Source organism: Lepisosteus oculatus, chromosome 2 (genome assembly GCF_040954835.1).
Source record: "Lepisosteus oculatus isolate fLepOcu1 chromosome 2, fLepOcu1.hap2, whole genome shotgun sequence".
In the NCBI taxonomy this organism is placed as follows: Eukaryota; Metazoa; Chordata; class Actinopteri; order Semionotiformes; family Lepisosteidae; genus Lepisosteus; species Lepisosteus oculatus.
In genome coordinates this window covers 67,723,334-67,738,859 of record NC_090697.1, presented here as the reverse complement: position 1 = coordinate 67,738,859, position 15,526 = coordinate 67,723,334, and the positions used below count along the sequence as shown (strand labels likewise).

At 36.5% G+C, this 15,526-nt stretch overlaps 1 protein-coding gene across 4 annotated transcripts in view; it reads right to left on the bottom strand.

Annotated features, from left to right (window-relative positions):
- The window catches only part of zmat4b (zinc finger, matrin-type 4b), a 130,363-nt gene that overhangs the window by 19,458 nt on the left and 95,379 nt on the right, over positions 1–15,526 (bottom strand). For all 4 annotated transcript variants that reach the window (XR_011182874.1, XM_006625361.3, XM_015345736.2 and 1 more), the window contains one exon: positions 2,374–2,470. Coding sequence is in view for 3 of the 4 variants with exons in the window: in XM_006625361.3 (XP_006625424.2) it covers positions 2,374–2,470 (97 nt within the window). In the remaining variant the exon portion in view is untranslated. The remainder of the gene's footprint in view (positions 1–2,373; positions 2,471–15,526) is intronic.

Sequence of the window (15,526 nt, the reverse complement as noted above, 5' to 3'; positions counted from 1 at the left end):
TCCAATTATCAGGAATTTTATAAGCCTGTTAATGTTTTCCAAGAAGACTCATTCTGTGTGTGGATAGGCACGCACTGTGCACAAGGTGGAACTATACAGTGAATGTAACACCAGTCCATCGCAGGGAACACGTACAGTACAGTCCATATTGTAAGTATTTGGACAGTGACACAATTTTTGTTGTTTTGGCTCTGTACTCCAGCACATTGCATTTGAAATGAAACAATAACTATGAAGTCAAAGTGCAGAATGTAAGCTTTAATTCAAGGGTATTTACGTCTATATTGGGTGAACCATCTAGGAATCACAGTCCTTTTTATACATAGTCTTCCCAATTAAGGGGAGCGTTTTAGGTTTTTCTTATTATTAGTAGTAGTAGTAGTTGTAGTAGTATACAGGTATTTTTTAGAAAACATATTCTGTATTGGAGTGACAAAAACAACCTCATTTAACACAGTAGCTGCAACCTGAGATGACTTTAAATATGTGCTGTGGTACTGCAGTGGTAACACAGTTAGTGCAGCACAGTCAAGTTATTTCACTGATGGAATTCTATCTACAACTGAATTCTCTCATATACTCCAAATAGAATTCCAGATTGAAACAACAGCAAGAGTTACTAAACATCTAGTAATAATACCATAAAAAGAAGTAAAGGTTTCAAGGTTTCAAATGCATAACTGGTGCAAGGCTGGGCTATGATTTTTGTGGACAATATTGCAGTGCACAATTCCACTGGCTCTGGGTAGGCTTCAGCTGAACATGGTGTGCTCAGTGTACTGTGTCAATGTAACCCATACTGTATTTACTGTATTTCAGTTAGCTCTATATACCTCCTATTGAAACTAATGCTACCCAGATCACTGTGGGACATAGCTCCCACATAGTGAGATAGTGGCAGATAGCTCCAATTGCAGATGATTTCAAGGAACGCTTGTATTGTCCTTATCACTCCCCTACTGGTGTAAGGGTGAGCAGACCTGATTATTAAATAGTGATTACAATTACAATCAGGAAAAGCAGATGTCATGTTTTAGGACAAGATCATTCCTGACATGCTGAAACTTAATCAGCATACAGTTATTGAAGGACTCATGGCAATCTAGAAATGAAATGCAAAATACCATGGCTGACATATCATTTGTTCATATATGCATATACAGTATATATTGTTTTTGCACATATTTCAATGGTCATAAAGCTGAAGAATGAAAATGTAACTTTCTCAACAGCAGCACCAAAAAGTTGGACCCTAAATCGTCAACCTTGATCACCAGCCTTTAATCACAATGGTTCTATGATGATATTGATGATGTAGATTCCTGCCTGGATTAAACTGATTTCAGTAAAATAAACCCCACAGAGCTCTGGCAGAGCAATGATCTGTAAACCTTTTTTTGTCATATAATAAATGTAAGCAAAGACTAGCCAGAAACTGCCGAACTTCAAAAACAAATAACACTTTATTACTGCATTACAACTGAAAGGAAAAGATGTTTACTATTAAATGAGAACCTGTTCATTTAAGCATTTTAAATCTAGATATATGTGCATTAAAATATATTGTTTCTTTATTCATTAAACATTTATGTTCTCATACACTATATTGTTTAAAGATAATGAGAGATAAATATATCTTAAATCTACCACTAATTCTATGTGATTATATAGAAGTTTAATTCTAGCCAGTAGTGCAAGGAGAAATAAATAGTTTTGGAATATTGAGCAATCTTTAAAAAAAAAATCTGTCTACTGTATGTGGCCTGGTTATCTATTCAGAGCTATAATAGCTATAAACAGTCCCCCAAAAAACACTTAATACCTGCATTTGCTGTTGTATCTTGCAGAGCTTAAAATGGCAAAATTGTCCTGAACAATATATTTTAAATTGCATACATAAAACACCACCAAACAAAAACAGACAGACAACAATAACAACAAAACACAAACAAAATACAAAAAACACAAATTGTTAATACAGTTTGATATTAAATGCCTTTAAATTCCGATGTGAGCTATTTAAAAATGCTTTCAGAGACAGCTCTGCCAGGCATTCTTTGCTGTCCGGTAGAATTAGGACTATAGTATATCTTTGAGTGGTACAGCCTAAAGTCAAAAGCCTTAAAGTTAATTTCTTTGTAGAGCATGGCAGAAAAAACTAACAAAACATGAAAAATAAGGTTTTTACAGGGTCTGTATTTAAGAGATTCTTATATTTGCCTTTTGCTATAATTTATCATTACTATTTAACATAGCTATCAAAGTCACACCCTATCTCATAAGAATATGCCTGTTTAAAAATGTAAAACTCTTCTTCTTTTAAGATAAAAATGTGCATCTGACTGCATCACAAAACAAGGCCTCTATACTCACTTGTTCTGGTGCTTGGAGCCCTGGAGATGTGCATGATATTGTGCTACAGAGTTCAACGTGACGCTGCAGACTTCACAGGTATAACTGCGTTTTAATCCTGACGAGAAAAAAGAAAATAAAATTGGGATACAGTGTGACATCTCAAAGAAGTGGAGAATATGAATGACTTTCTATAACTAGAGAAAAATGTCAGAAAGTGCATGCTGTAAGCATACTAGAAGAAATTCACTGGATCTAAAAGAGTCTTAATTTATAACAAAGAATCATAAACTTGTATGGTTTCTGTTAGTAACAATAAAAGTAATATCCTGAACAGAGAAGGAAATCATTTTCATATGCTCTGTTTCACAGATACAGATAACCCATAGTCATATAGCTTTGTACACAGAGTACAGTATGCTTGTTAGCAGAGTAACTCTTTCCTATTGTGGGGATCTCTATAACAATAACAGTCTGTGTTGCTTTTGTAAAGTTTCACATTCTGACATGTCAGCACTTTAATTAGAACTACAGTACATAATTCTTTCCTCTACTTTTAAAATGTTAACTGTCTTAATTATCATCAAAAGTATGTTTAATACAGCTGCTAGACAAATACAGACAATGACCTTTAGTGTGCTATGCTATTCAGATTATTAGTCAAAAGTGTGAGCTGGTATCCGCGGATCTTATTTCAAAGGCTTCAGAAATGAACTTGAATAAACATGCTTCAGTATAAATTCTATTAGCAGTGCTTTAATCTATTCATCTGTATCTGGTTCCATGTCAAACTGTCTTACAATTTAGTAACCTTGATTCATAATGGGGAAAGCAGTTTGTGAAAAATAACTTGGGATTTGAAATGAATCCTGGTCTGGACAGAGAGTGAGAGAGAGAAAAAATGGAGAGACAGAGAGAATGACAGAGAAACAGCTGGGAGAGAGAAATAAACTTCCAACTTTCTTAAAATAACTCTAGACTGGACTTTGTTTTCCCTGGCTAGTTAGCCTCAGTATCAGAACAACGTTCTTTGAGAGTTTTTTGAGCAGACAGTACCCCCATGGGGATGTACACTGAGAAAGAGCAATCAAGGTAGACGGCAGGTAAGAATTCCAAAACCAAATGTCTCATAATGTCAGTTTTTAACCAGACTTGGAGTATAATCTTGAAACACAGAATGTCAAAATGAAGGGAAAAACTCTTGGTAGAATCTGAAATCTCCAATGAAGGTCAGAAGACTGAAATGTTAGTCTTCATTTGAAAGTCAGATATGCAAATCACAGTATGTTTTGTTCTAGCTATTTTCTATTCAATAATGATTTTTTAAAATAAATAATTCTTGCTGTTTATCTGTGGAATAGCCAGGATTTTTGTGTGTCTCAGTAGAGGGGTGGCAGGGACATCTATGGGGATGCCATTTTAAAATTATATGATTTGCCTTATAAAATAGGATGCATTACTAAAAGGTGTACTACTATTCTTGTCTGCACCAGTTTCACACTGGCAACCCCTGTTATACACTGAGGGCAATGTTGAACTGATACACAAACCAAAACCTTATGCAACTTTCACTTAGCTGCATGGAAACAATTTACAATGATATAGCACATATTTGCCAACACCAACCATTTACAATATATTGTAGGCTACATGCACACTCTTAAAAAACATTTAGGACATGTCTTAATTTTTTCCCACCTTGCCACTCCCCTGGCTACGCCACTGTCTGAACCTCCACAAAACAAAGAATGTAGTATATGTGTGACACAATTGTCCAAAAAAATTGTATTTATGACCCTTTAAGAAAGTCAGGGTGTTGTACAATACCACAAACAGACTAAACAACAGAAGCACAAAGAAATGAAATAAGTGAATTAATGAAATGAATGAAAGAAGTAAAGCAAATTGACTTAGTGAAACCAAAGTCAAGCCTAATTACACATTAAAAGCTTTAGTAATTAATTATATTATACATTATTTGACCTCACTTTAGAATATTAGATAAAGACCATTGATGCCCCAGAAAGAGATTAAAGAGCAACCAGTATAATCCTTGGATTCAAAGGCATTACTTATACTAATAGTAAAGGGACTGAATCTCCCTAGTCCTGAACAGGTACATTTATTATGGGATTAAATACTAGTATTACAAATATTCAATGTTATTGATGAAAGAAGACATCTAAAGCCCAATAATGACCCAAGATCATTAGTGAAGAACAGACTCAAAACATTGTGTGGTGTACTGTAAATTACTATGTGGATTAAATCTTATTAATCAAAACACCGGCGGGCGAAATTCTAAAATCAATAGAATATTGCATTAACCGATATCCCAGATGAGGAAGATAAAACATTTCCTGTGTTCTTATTTGCTGATTCATCTTACTTACATTTTTACTACTAGTAGTGGAATCTATAGTGAGATTAAACTGGGTTTGAGCATCCTGAATTGGGAATAAAAAACTAATAGTGATACTCCTGGTCTCATACCGCTGTAGTCTCGCAGACATGAAAGGGAACTTAAATTCCTCAATGCCAAACACAGAAACAGCAATTTAGACTTATTAACTCAATAACAGTTAAACCCAGGTGGAGAGAAAATTAGATCAATCCAGCAGCCCTCAAGGACTAGAGTTATCGCAGCTCTACATACAGTAGTCAGGAGAATGAAGTTAGCCCTTGTAACCTTCCTCTAGTCTCAGAAAGTGTATATTGGAAGTGGCATCTGCTAGTTTCTTATAATTTAGCATCAACATAAACTAAGAGGGAACAGCAGAGGAAGCCTAAACTCTATTTATCAGCCCCCCTGGTTTCCAGTCAGGGTTACAACTTTAAAACATGTTTAAACTTTGCATAATACATGAACGTTTTTGCATAACAGAAGTGTCAATTCATCCTATGAATTAAACTTTGGTAGACAGTTACAACCATAAAAAACCAAAGTGTAATTGCCGAGCTCATATAACACAAGTATTTAAGAACTGTCATTAACGGAACCAAATTTCCATTAACTGATATTCCTACTGTATACAGTATATAACTTAAATTAGGTAAATTTAATTACCCTGCCCAATAAATCTGACACCTTGAAAGCACTGGCTAGAAACAAATGCCAAAGAAGTATAATTGCACACTAGAAGAGGACATAGTTTATAATAGACGAAAAACAAGCAATCCCACAGAACTGAAAATCTGTGTGTACAGCATGTGGCTGAAACCCAGGTGACATATTCAAGAAAGATTCAAGTGCTATTTGTCCCCAGATTTCCCCTTCCCCCAGCATGAAGAATTTGAATGCTATTCACAACCCTGACCAGTGACAAAATCATAAGAGTCTTTTTATACACCATGAGTCATGTTACAAGAAGAATGCTTTTCGCTATAGGCAGGGCAGTCAGATTCTTTAATTCTTTTTTTAGGTGTTGATTTTTATAAATGGGTACAACAGTTCTTTAGATTAATGTGCTAAATCATCTCAATCAACAACACTCTAAGGCCTTTTGGAAAACTATGTTTCGGAAGATCAAATAAGAGGCTTCATCCTGCACAAAAGCTCTCTTGGACACTGGCCTGGTATTAGATACTATTTGTAAAGGAACACTTTACACAAGAAACAAGCAACATTCAAAATGATTTTCAGTACAAGACAATGTCAGGATACCATTTAAGCAATCACCTTCTGTTAATCCGATATTACCTTTTCCAAAACCTGAAATCTTGAAAAAGTATTTTCAAAACATGAAACGCAGAAACTAAAATTGACAAAAACTAAATGTAAGCTTAGGTTTGTGCAAACAAAGAGCCAAGCATGTAAATGAGGATGTCTATTTATTTAATATACAAGACTGGAGCATCTAACCCATTAACTCATTCTTGTAGTGTTAGGTAATGCTCTGTGTTTTGTTCATTGCACACTTACACTAAGCCAAAACACCCAGACTATGGAGGTTTAATATTTCATTTGTTGTTTGCTTTGTACACTTCTATTGTATTCTTAGGAGTTGTCATTAATAAAATGTGAGGAAATTATTGTGCCTTATCTAGAAGCAATTTCAAATAAGGCAGAATGGAGCAAAATGGTTTTGAAGTATTGAAACACTAAATTACAAAATCAGTCACCACCAAGAATCATTGCCACTTGATAAATGCAGGCATATAATTAAAAGCCCTGTAAAAACATATAAGTATATGAAAAATAATCAAAATGCTATCCCCTCTCAGGGGACATACTTTGCTTGATTTACAGCACAAAATTATTTTAAAAAATGCTTTGTTATGAAACTCATTTTCTCACTGATAGTTCAGAATAGAACTGCCAAGTGGTCTTATAATAATTAACACTAGTTAAAATTATAACTATGCCCCGACTAGCTCTGTTGGTAGAGTATGAGACTCATAATCTCAGGGTAGTGGATGCGTGTCCCATGTCAGGTGCAAGATTCTCTAATAACTCATACCGGGCAGCAGCAGTATGGGGTAGTGTTGGCGGCGGAGGATCACGTTTCCGTGACAACGGCAACAACACTAGCACTATCCGCGAGGAAGAAAGGCTTGGCAATCTACAGTACTTCTGTATCTTGCCATGAAAATTTTACGGATGTTGACGGGGGAACTATCCATAGGGTCATCATGAGTCGACACCGACTCAATAGCACTCTTCCCATCCCCCCAAATTATTACTATTACTAGGGAGTTAAGACAAATTTTGAACTAATTAAACAATATTTTTGGTCAAATTAAGGTACTGAAATCACTATTTCTGTGTTGTTGAATCATTATTTCTGTATTTTGCCACAAAGCTTTAAAACCTGTGTATTACCCATAGTGCCCATGAAAACACATTTCCTGTCTTTGGTTATCAAAAACCTGATCCAATCATTTGTTTTTTCTCTCTGCCAACAGAAGCAATTAGGATTCCCATTACAATTTAGTCAGATGATCGATATGACCTAGTTTTTGTGTGTTTAATGTACTGTAGGACGATGCATTAAAAAACAGTAGCTGATAACATGTTCAATATGTGGGTCACATAAAAAAGAAAAACACTAAAACCTTAAAATGTTTTTTTTTCTTTTAACATTAACAATGTAATGCTGTATCATGGTAATCAAGCAAAAGTCTATATTTAGAAAAGGAAAGAGAAAAGGAAACATTCTCAATTTATTCACACACTTGTTTCACTGCAGATGTTTGTCCTGTCTCCATTCAGTGATGTGTTATTATTGGATAAGTTGTTGGTATTATAAGGTATAAACACTTTCACGTCCAACAGTATTACCTCAAGATCAACATACAAGCTCCTGAAAAAAGCTACCGGGCTTTCAAAATTCCTCTTATGGAAGCAGAGAGAAAGGTGAAAAAGAAGCAATGATGGGATTCACAGTGAGAAGCAGATACTGACTGAGCCCCCATTCTGCGGAAAATCATAAATAGAGCCCTTTGTTCTCTTTTCTTTGATAGTACCTTCCTGCCCTAATCAACTGTCATTGAAAACAATCGACAGTAGATTCTCTACATCAGTGCTTCCCAAACCTTTTCGGTTTGTGGAACTCGTTTAGCATCTCAAACTTGTCACAGCACACCAAGTGATTTTAAAATCAGCACTTGTATTACAAGAAATCACATTTGAAATTACAGTACAGGTGAAACAATTTCTTTACTTGACTAGAATTTCAATGTACAATGTGAGCTTGTTCCACTGACCAGCACTGGTTAATATCAGCAAATAATATTTTCAGTGCTGGGAAGAGCTTCACATACAGTGGCTCCTGATTCACACATTTCAAACACAAAGTCTTCTGATTCTGCAGGTTATGACTTCACATCTCTCTTCACCTCTACACAAATATTCAAATTAAGTGGATTAAAATAGTTGTACTGAACTTTTAAAAATCAGAATCAGATGTAATTCATTTTGGCGTGTCACCATAAAAGCTTATTAAAATTACAGAGTGAAAACTACTAAGCTAATTCATAATTAAGAGTTAATTTACTGTGCCTGTGCAGGTTTGTGCCAAATTTCTTCATACCTATGGACAAGATGTTTCACAAAGCCAAAGAACTAATCTTCAGTCTACATCTAAACTGAGATGCAAACACAAAAGGAAGAGAAAAAAAGAAAGACAACCCATATGATAGCTACCCAAATACAGGTTGATCTCAGATTTATTCTGTGATGCGCTTTCTAGCACTTGTCAGTAGCTTACATCAGTACTTGTATCACGCAGAAGTGAAAATCAATGCTTTTCACTGTGTCATCAAAGCCTCTAACGTAGGACTGAAAATAAACAAAGTGAAGCAGCAGATAATATGTTTGTCACGTCTACTTATCTTTCAGTGTTATATTCAAGATAGGATTTTTTAGCATCAGTTCTGGAGTGCCCTTTTGTAAAGTAACTTTTCACTTTTCACTCAGTTATTTAACCAAACCTTTAATTAAATAAGAAGTGGTTTAACTACACTTTTCTTCCCTTCACTTTTTACTCTTCAAAACCTGAGATTTCAGTATGCCTTTGAAGTTTTACAAGTAACTTACTACTGAAGATACTATGAGGTAAATGCAACCAAAATAAGTCATAACATGGTAATACATACAGTATGTGCTGTCCTTCCATGCATTACAATTTATAATCATCAAATAAAACATCTAGTCTCTAGACCACATTGGGAAAAAATCACATTTTTCATACTGATGTTTGGTTGCAGACACATAATTCATATATTTTCAAAGCTGGTTATTTATACAGGATTTTAAAATTATTCAACTCAGGATCCTTTAAGTTGGAATCTGGAATACTTTTTTTTCCATGTGCACCAAAGCTCACAGACTAGCAGACATCTAGAGAAACTAAAGGAATTTGCAGTGAACAACATAATGTAACACAAGGGCCCTTTCCATTGAGGTTGTTTTTGAACGTGCTGACTAGCAGTTGTCATGGAAATTTAATAATAAAACCTCATGTATTACTCAAGGAGATCAATGTTCCACTGTCTGCCTGTTTCAGATGGCCCATATCTGCGGAGTGCTTCTGAGGTGAAGATGAAATGCCAGCAAAGAAGTAACATATGTTCAGCCCCAATGGCAAAAATGGACAGGGATTTGTTCTGAAAAGGCAGAGTTTGGCAAAATCCAAATGTGCTTTGGACAACACAGGCACAGACCTTTGGCAATTTCAAGCTTGAAACTTTACATGAGGAGAGTTTGTTTGGGAATGATTTCAAGTCCTTTAAAAATTAGGAAAAGGCCTTCTTGGACTCGGTCTTTGTGCCCATTTTATTCCGATTTGTATTCCACTTAAGATTTCAATAACATATTTGGACTAACAAACTAGCAAGCAGTAAGTAAATGGTACACTATTATGAATAAGTATGCGTTAGTAAGCAAGAGCGGACAAAAATTAAAAAAAAAAGTAAAAGGTCCAATGATGTGGATTAGTTCAGGAGTTAGTTAGTTTGATTAATAGTTGCAGCTGAGAGTTCAGCCAGAAAAGAAAGAAGAAGATGGTGGATTCCCCAGAATCAGGGTTGGAAAGCATTAATAGTGGGTTAAAATGTTTCAGGAAATGTATTCTGGGAAACCTTAAAAACCAAAAGCCACTTTTACACCCTTTGAAACACCCTTTGAAATACTGTAAGACTTCATTTTGTAATATAACTGGGTCTTTTTTGTGTGGCTTAAATAAGAAAGTCTTTTCTTTAAAAAAAAACAGTATCAAAAGGTATCCAGAGTAAAAGCACAGATTGGTAGCAACCAACCTACAGACCTTAAATGTACCATATTGCATTTTTAGCCATTCATGCTTAAATCATCTCTAAGATGCAAGTGTAAATCAGGAATAGAATTGGTTAGGACAGAAGAAGTTATTTCTTTACCAATGTGACATTTTGTTGCTTATTTTCCAGCATCCTTGAAGAAACAGCTCAATGAGATGATTGGATTAACTGTGCATGTATTAGCATTGGAATAAGGTCAATGGTGTCTCATTTGTAACATTTCTGAAATTCTTACACTCATAAACCAGAGACCAATATGGAGCAATTACTTAGTAAGGTCAGTTGTTTAGGCTTAGCAACATCCAGGAATTTCATTGTATTACATGTCTTACAAGCCAGCCCAGTGTTTCCACTGGAAATAAACTTATTCTTGTGAATTAGTTTTTTTTTGTGTCACCACATTAACAACTAACACTTTTTATACAGTGATGTACTGTATTAATATTGTGCCATCTAATAAATATTATTTTCTTAAAACCCTTGCAGCTCCCAGTGCAGACGTTTTGCACTGGTCATTTTGTAAACATAGTTCAAATACAATAAATGAAATTAAATATGATCGGACACAAATTTGCAGAAATTCCCAAACATGCAAGAGCCACATTTAAATGCTAATGTGTCAGTTTTAGGATTAGAAAGGTAAGGTTGAATGACGGAATTGGTTGTACAAACGTTTGTGTCGTTTGATTGCAGAGAAGTGACAGGAATCTACAAATAGTATGTGCTAGTTTATGCAGTTGTGACATTAATGAAGACGATGATACTTCAGGGACTGCAATTTGTTTGTTTCTGTGACTGACATGTTGGCTCATTCCCAAAATTAAAGTTTCAAAGATGCTGTGAGTGCCTAGGGTCATTGTAACCAACTGTGACTTCTTAATCAGATTGCTTAAAAAAAAACAATCAAGTAGATAAAGACACGATAACTGATAAGATCAATCAGGCCAATGTTCAGTTACTACTGTACTGATTCTGTTCATGCAAACATGCATTAAATTTCATTTGAGTCAACTATGTACTAGGCCTATAAGAAAATGAAAACAAAATCTCACATTCCTGCAACATTTGTCTTCTCTCCCTCTTCTTCAGTGTATTTAAATATATTCATCTCATATCGCCGACCACCTAATCTGCGTAACCTCCTTGTCCACAGCTCCCTTGACCGCCCTCAGCAACCATCCACACCAGGCACTTTCCCTTGCAAAAGAGCTCGCTGTATCACCTGCAAGTACACAGCCACCACCACACTCATTCAAGGCCCCTCAGGACAATTCCGGATCACCCAGACAGCATCTTGTACCTCCAGCAACCTTATTTACTGTATCTCTTGCAGTAAATGCCCAGCCATCTACATTGGGGAAACAGGAAGGAGACTCGGAGACCGCTTCAGAGAACACGTCAGGGCTGTGAAGATTAAAGATCTCTCCAAGCCCATTGTTTCTCATTTCACCTCTGACGGCCACGACCACTCTAATCTCTCAGTCTGTGTTCTCAAAGACGGTTTTCCGAACTCATACATCAGAAAGACCACCGAAACTAAAATTATTCTGCAGCTAGGATCACACATTCTCCCTTCCCTTAACGACAGATTACTGTTCTTTTAAATTTTCTCCATTCATTGGAAGTTTCATTTCACACCTCTCTGCACCCATTCTGACTTCACACCTCTTGATTGGCCTCTCTTTCTGTCCCCTGCTCCCGCCTCTCACTCCTCCTCCCTCTCAACCTTTGTTCTCCCGCTACTTTACCTTTGCCTACTGCCCTGTCTCTCTCACACCTGAAGAAGGCTCCACGGCCGAAACGTTGTGTTCTCTTTCTTCTTTTTTTCAGCATGGAATAAACCTATTACTTGTTCCTTTAAATATATTAACTATCAATGTGCTTTTCACGTGCTGCTTCTGGTACCAGCTACATTACATTACAGCGATTCCTCTTCCATTATCGTAAAAAAATGCTCATGTTAATGCATCACAATGTATTGTAAAAAATACACTCCAAAGAAGTGTCTTTTTCTCTATTTGATCAAACAAGGCCAATCAAGGTGAAAGTAATTTGTATACCACTTAATGCAAAAATAATCAGCTTGGGCTTTCTCAAAATGCGCTGGTTTTCTTCATTATTAAAAAGACATGCTGTCTTTTTTCATTGAGATCTCTAAGGTGGCCCTGCATATGCATCTTGTGATACAATGCAGTCCTACCTATGTTGCAGTCTTTCCTTATACCCTATGCTTTCAGGATAAGCTCTGGGATTGCTTATCATTTGAAAGTCTGCCTCTCATCAGACCATTAACACACTTATTGTGAGTTAGAGTCTACTCATCCATCCATTTTCTAACCACTTCATCCAATTCACTCTGAACGGGATGCCAGTCCATTGCAAGGTACACACAGACACACATATACTGACACCATGATCAGTTGTCTCAGAATCCAATTTACCTACAAGTATGTCTTTGGATTGTGGGGCACCCAGCAAGAACCCATGAAAAATGGGTAGAAGATAAAAACTCCATGCAGATAGCAATCCAGGTCCAGGAACTCTGGTGAGGCAATGACGTTCACCACTGCATCACTTTCCCACCCTGAGTTAGAATCAGCCAAAGCAAAACATTGAAATTGCAACGACTGATTGTTCTGTTGTGATAATTTAAAAAAAAAAGATGGAGAAAAGATACAAGTATTATTATATTTCACTGAGAGGAAAAAACAAATACAAGCTCTGTTTCTAATGTTTCTCATCTTGTGCAACATGGTAATGTAAAATCCAGTACCCAGTATATTCTCAACAAATAATTTTTTTTAAAGATCTACTTCTCTATACCTTCTTGTATTTTGGACGTCATGGCTTTACCAGGAAACCTTGGGCCCATGGGTTCTGCTAGCCTTAGGGTGTGAAGACAGGCTTCCTCCATTAATTTACAATGCAGGTATTGGAACTGTGAGTGCATCTACTGTATTTGTTACTACAGTTAACTCAAGCCCATCAGACCTTCCAGGTAGTGCTTCTCTCAGTTTCAGAGGAGTGAATAAGAGAGAGAAATACATCTACTACTTGAATCTCCTTTTTTCTGCAAATCACCACACACTGAGTTTCATGGAGCTACAGTACCATTCCCCACAGACATTTACCTGACTATGTACTAGTCAAAATTATCTTACCCTACTTAAACACCTGAACACTGAAATTTAAGGAAGCAAGGCTTTAATGTGAATGTGTTCAATGTAAACCTTTACACTTATCCAGTATCACTACTTCTAACGTTTTGATGGAAGACAACTGGTCAGGAACATTAAAGCCAGAAAGTGGAGGCCCCCAGATTGTACTGTACATTGGCCTCTGCTGCTTTGAGAGCTAGCTGAGCCTCTATTATGTGCTGCACCAGAAGAATGGAATCGACTGACTGATGAGCCCAGGGAAATGATTGCATGAGTTATCTGAAGAGTCTCAGGAAGACACTTAGTTTTGTGGAAAAGAGTTTTTGAGAAGAGTATTGGAAAGAAACAATGTTTCGAAGCCAGTAAACAGCTTAGCTGCCCAGCTATGGTTTAGAGAGGGGCTGAAGAATTGCATTTAGAAGCTCAGAGAGAGCTAGGTTTTTATTTTTGGTTGTTTCCCTGCACTGTAAAAATGTACTTTTTTACCATTTACCTTACAACTGGGTTTGTGTGTCTACATAAAGATCCTGTTACAGCTACCAACCCCTGGGTATACAACACTATATGTACTCAGGCTGTTTCTCCATACCTTATAAAATTAGATTTGTGCAGTATTCCCCAAATCTATTACTATACATATTACATAAGATCATTGAGCATTACCAGATTGCAGTATTCAGTTTATGGCTTGCAAACTATCTTGAGAAAAGCAATGAATAAAATGCCTGCTTGACAAAGTCATTTCATTTTTAAACTTCCTTTGGTGAAAATAGATTATTAAATGCTTTCCCTCTGTCTGATACCTGCAAGTGAATGTGTCACTTCAGAGGGGTTTGTTCCAGGCAGGAAGCCAAGTATGTGAATGTAGTGCTTGCCTTATTTTGTGTCTGTTAAAACCATGTTATATACATACAGAAAATGTATATGGTTGTGCAATACAACAATGTTTTCAAGTAAGGCAGCACTGTAGGTTAGCAATTTAAAGAATTTATTTCACCCTTTTATAGTAAAACTCATGATATCATACATTTCGATATGGCATATGGTTATTATAATTTATATAGATGACTAATGTACTCTAGGTACTGAAAACAACTCCCTTTTTCTGCAAGAAATGGAGTGGATTCAACCATGTGCATTTTAGGGGTCTTGTGTTTGTTAAAAGGCAAAACCCTGGTTAGTAAATAAATTATGATTCAGAATATGGAAGTAATACATCATTGTAAAGAAATTATAGCACAAATGATTAGAAGTAGCAGAGGAACTGCATAAGAGAGCACTGAAATCGTGGTTACACTATTGTAAAAAATAGGCAGTTGAACACCCAGCTGGGTGGAGATACAACTGGTGTGTAAGGAAGATGAACAAGGCAGGAAAGTCGATGACAAAACTGAGTCAGGAGTTGGTGGAGAAGTAGCATTCTTTTAAAACTTTTAAAACTTCCACAGACAAAAACTTGTAGTCAATAAGTCCTGAATGTGCAGGTTCTGCAGTTGCTGCTGTACTGTATTTAAAAACACTTCAAACCAGAAGGCACTCAAGTAAATAGTTGTAGGAGTTGAAGCTGCTTTTGAAGCTGATGCTCGCCATCTTCCAGGAAGCTGCTATGCTGTATGACTTCCTTGGATCTCATAAAATAGCACACTAATGAGTTATACAGTATGGGCTAAATATGCTGTAGTCACCTTCTATTGATAACTTTTCTTACATTTGTTTGAACATTATAGCATGGATGGTTGATCTAGTTTTCCAAGGAAATGTTTTGTATAAGCACATTCTTTACTATTGTCATGAACTGCATTCCTACGTGCACCTCTCGCCGCCAACACAAGCGCACTAATTAATCAATTGTCACTTCTCACGCTCTTCCCTATTTATACTCTCTCACTCCACTCAGTCCCCGCTCACTATTGAGAATAACCTTTCGCGCATTTACTGTAATACTCTCGACCTGATTTCTGGATACCCAACCTTGTTTCTTCTCTGGCTTCGAATTCCTCTTGCGTTTTGGATTCAGATACTCTCGACCTGACTCTTCTGATACCCGAACTAGCCTTCCAACCTCTACCACGACTTCTGCCTTTCGCCCTTGGGATTTGGACACCAAACACTAGCCGCCTACAGTCTCAGCGCCGCGTAGGGTCCAACCTGGTACTCCTAAACGTCACTCCTAACAACTATATAAAAGCCCTGAATACAGGGTGCGTAATATAATTTTACTGAAAACTTCCAACTCTTTG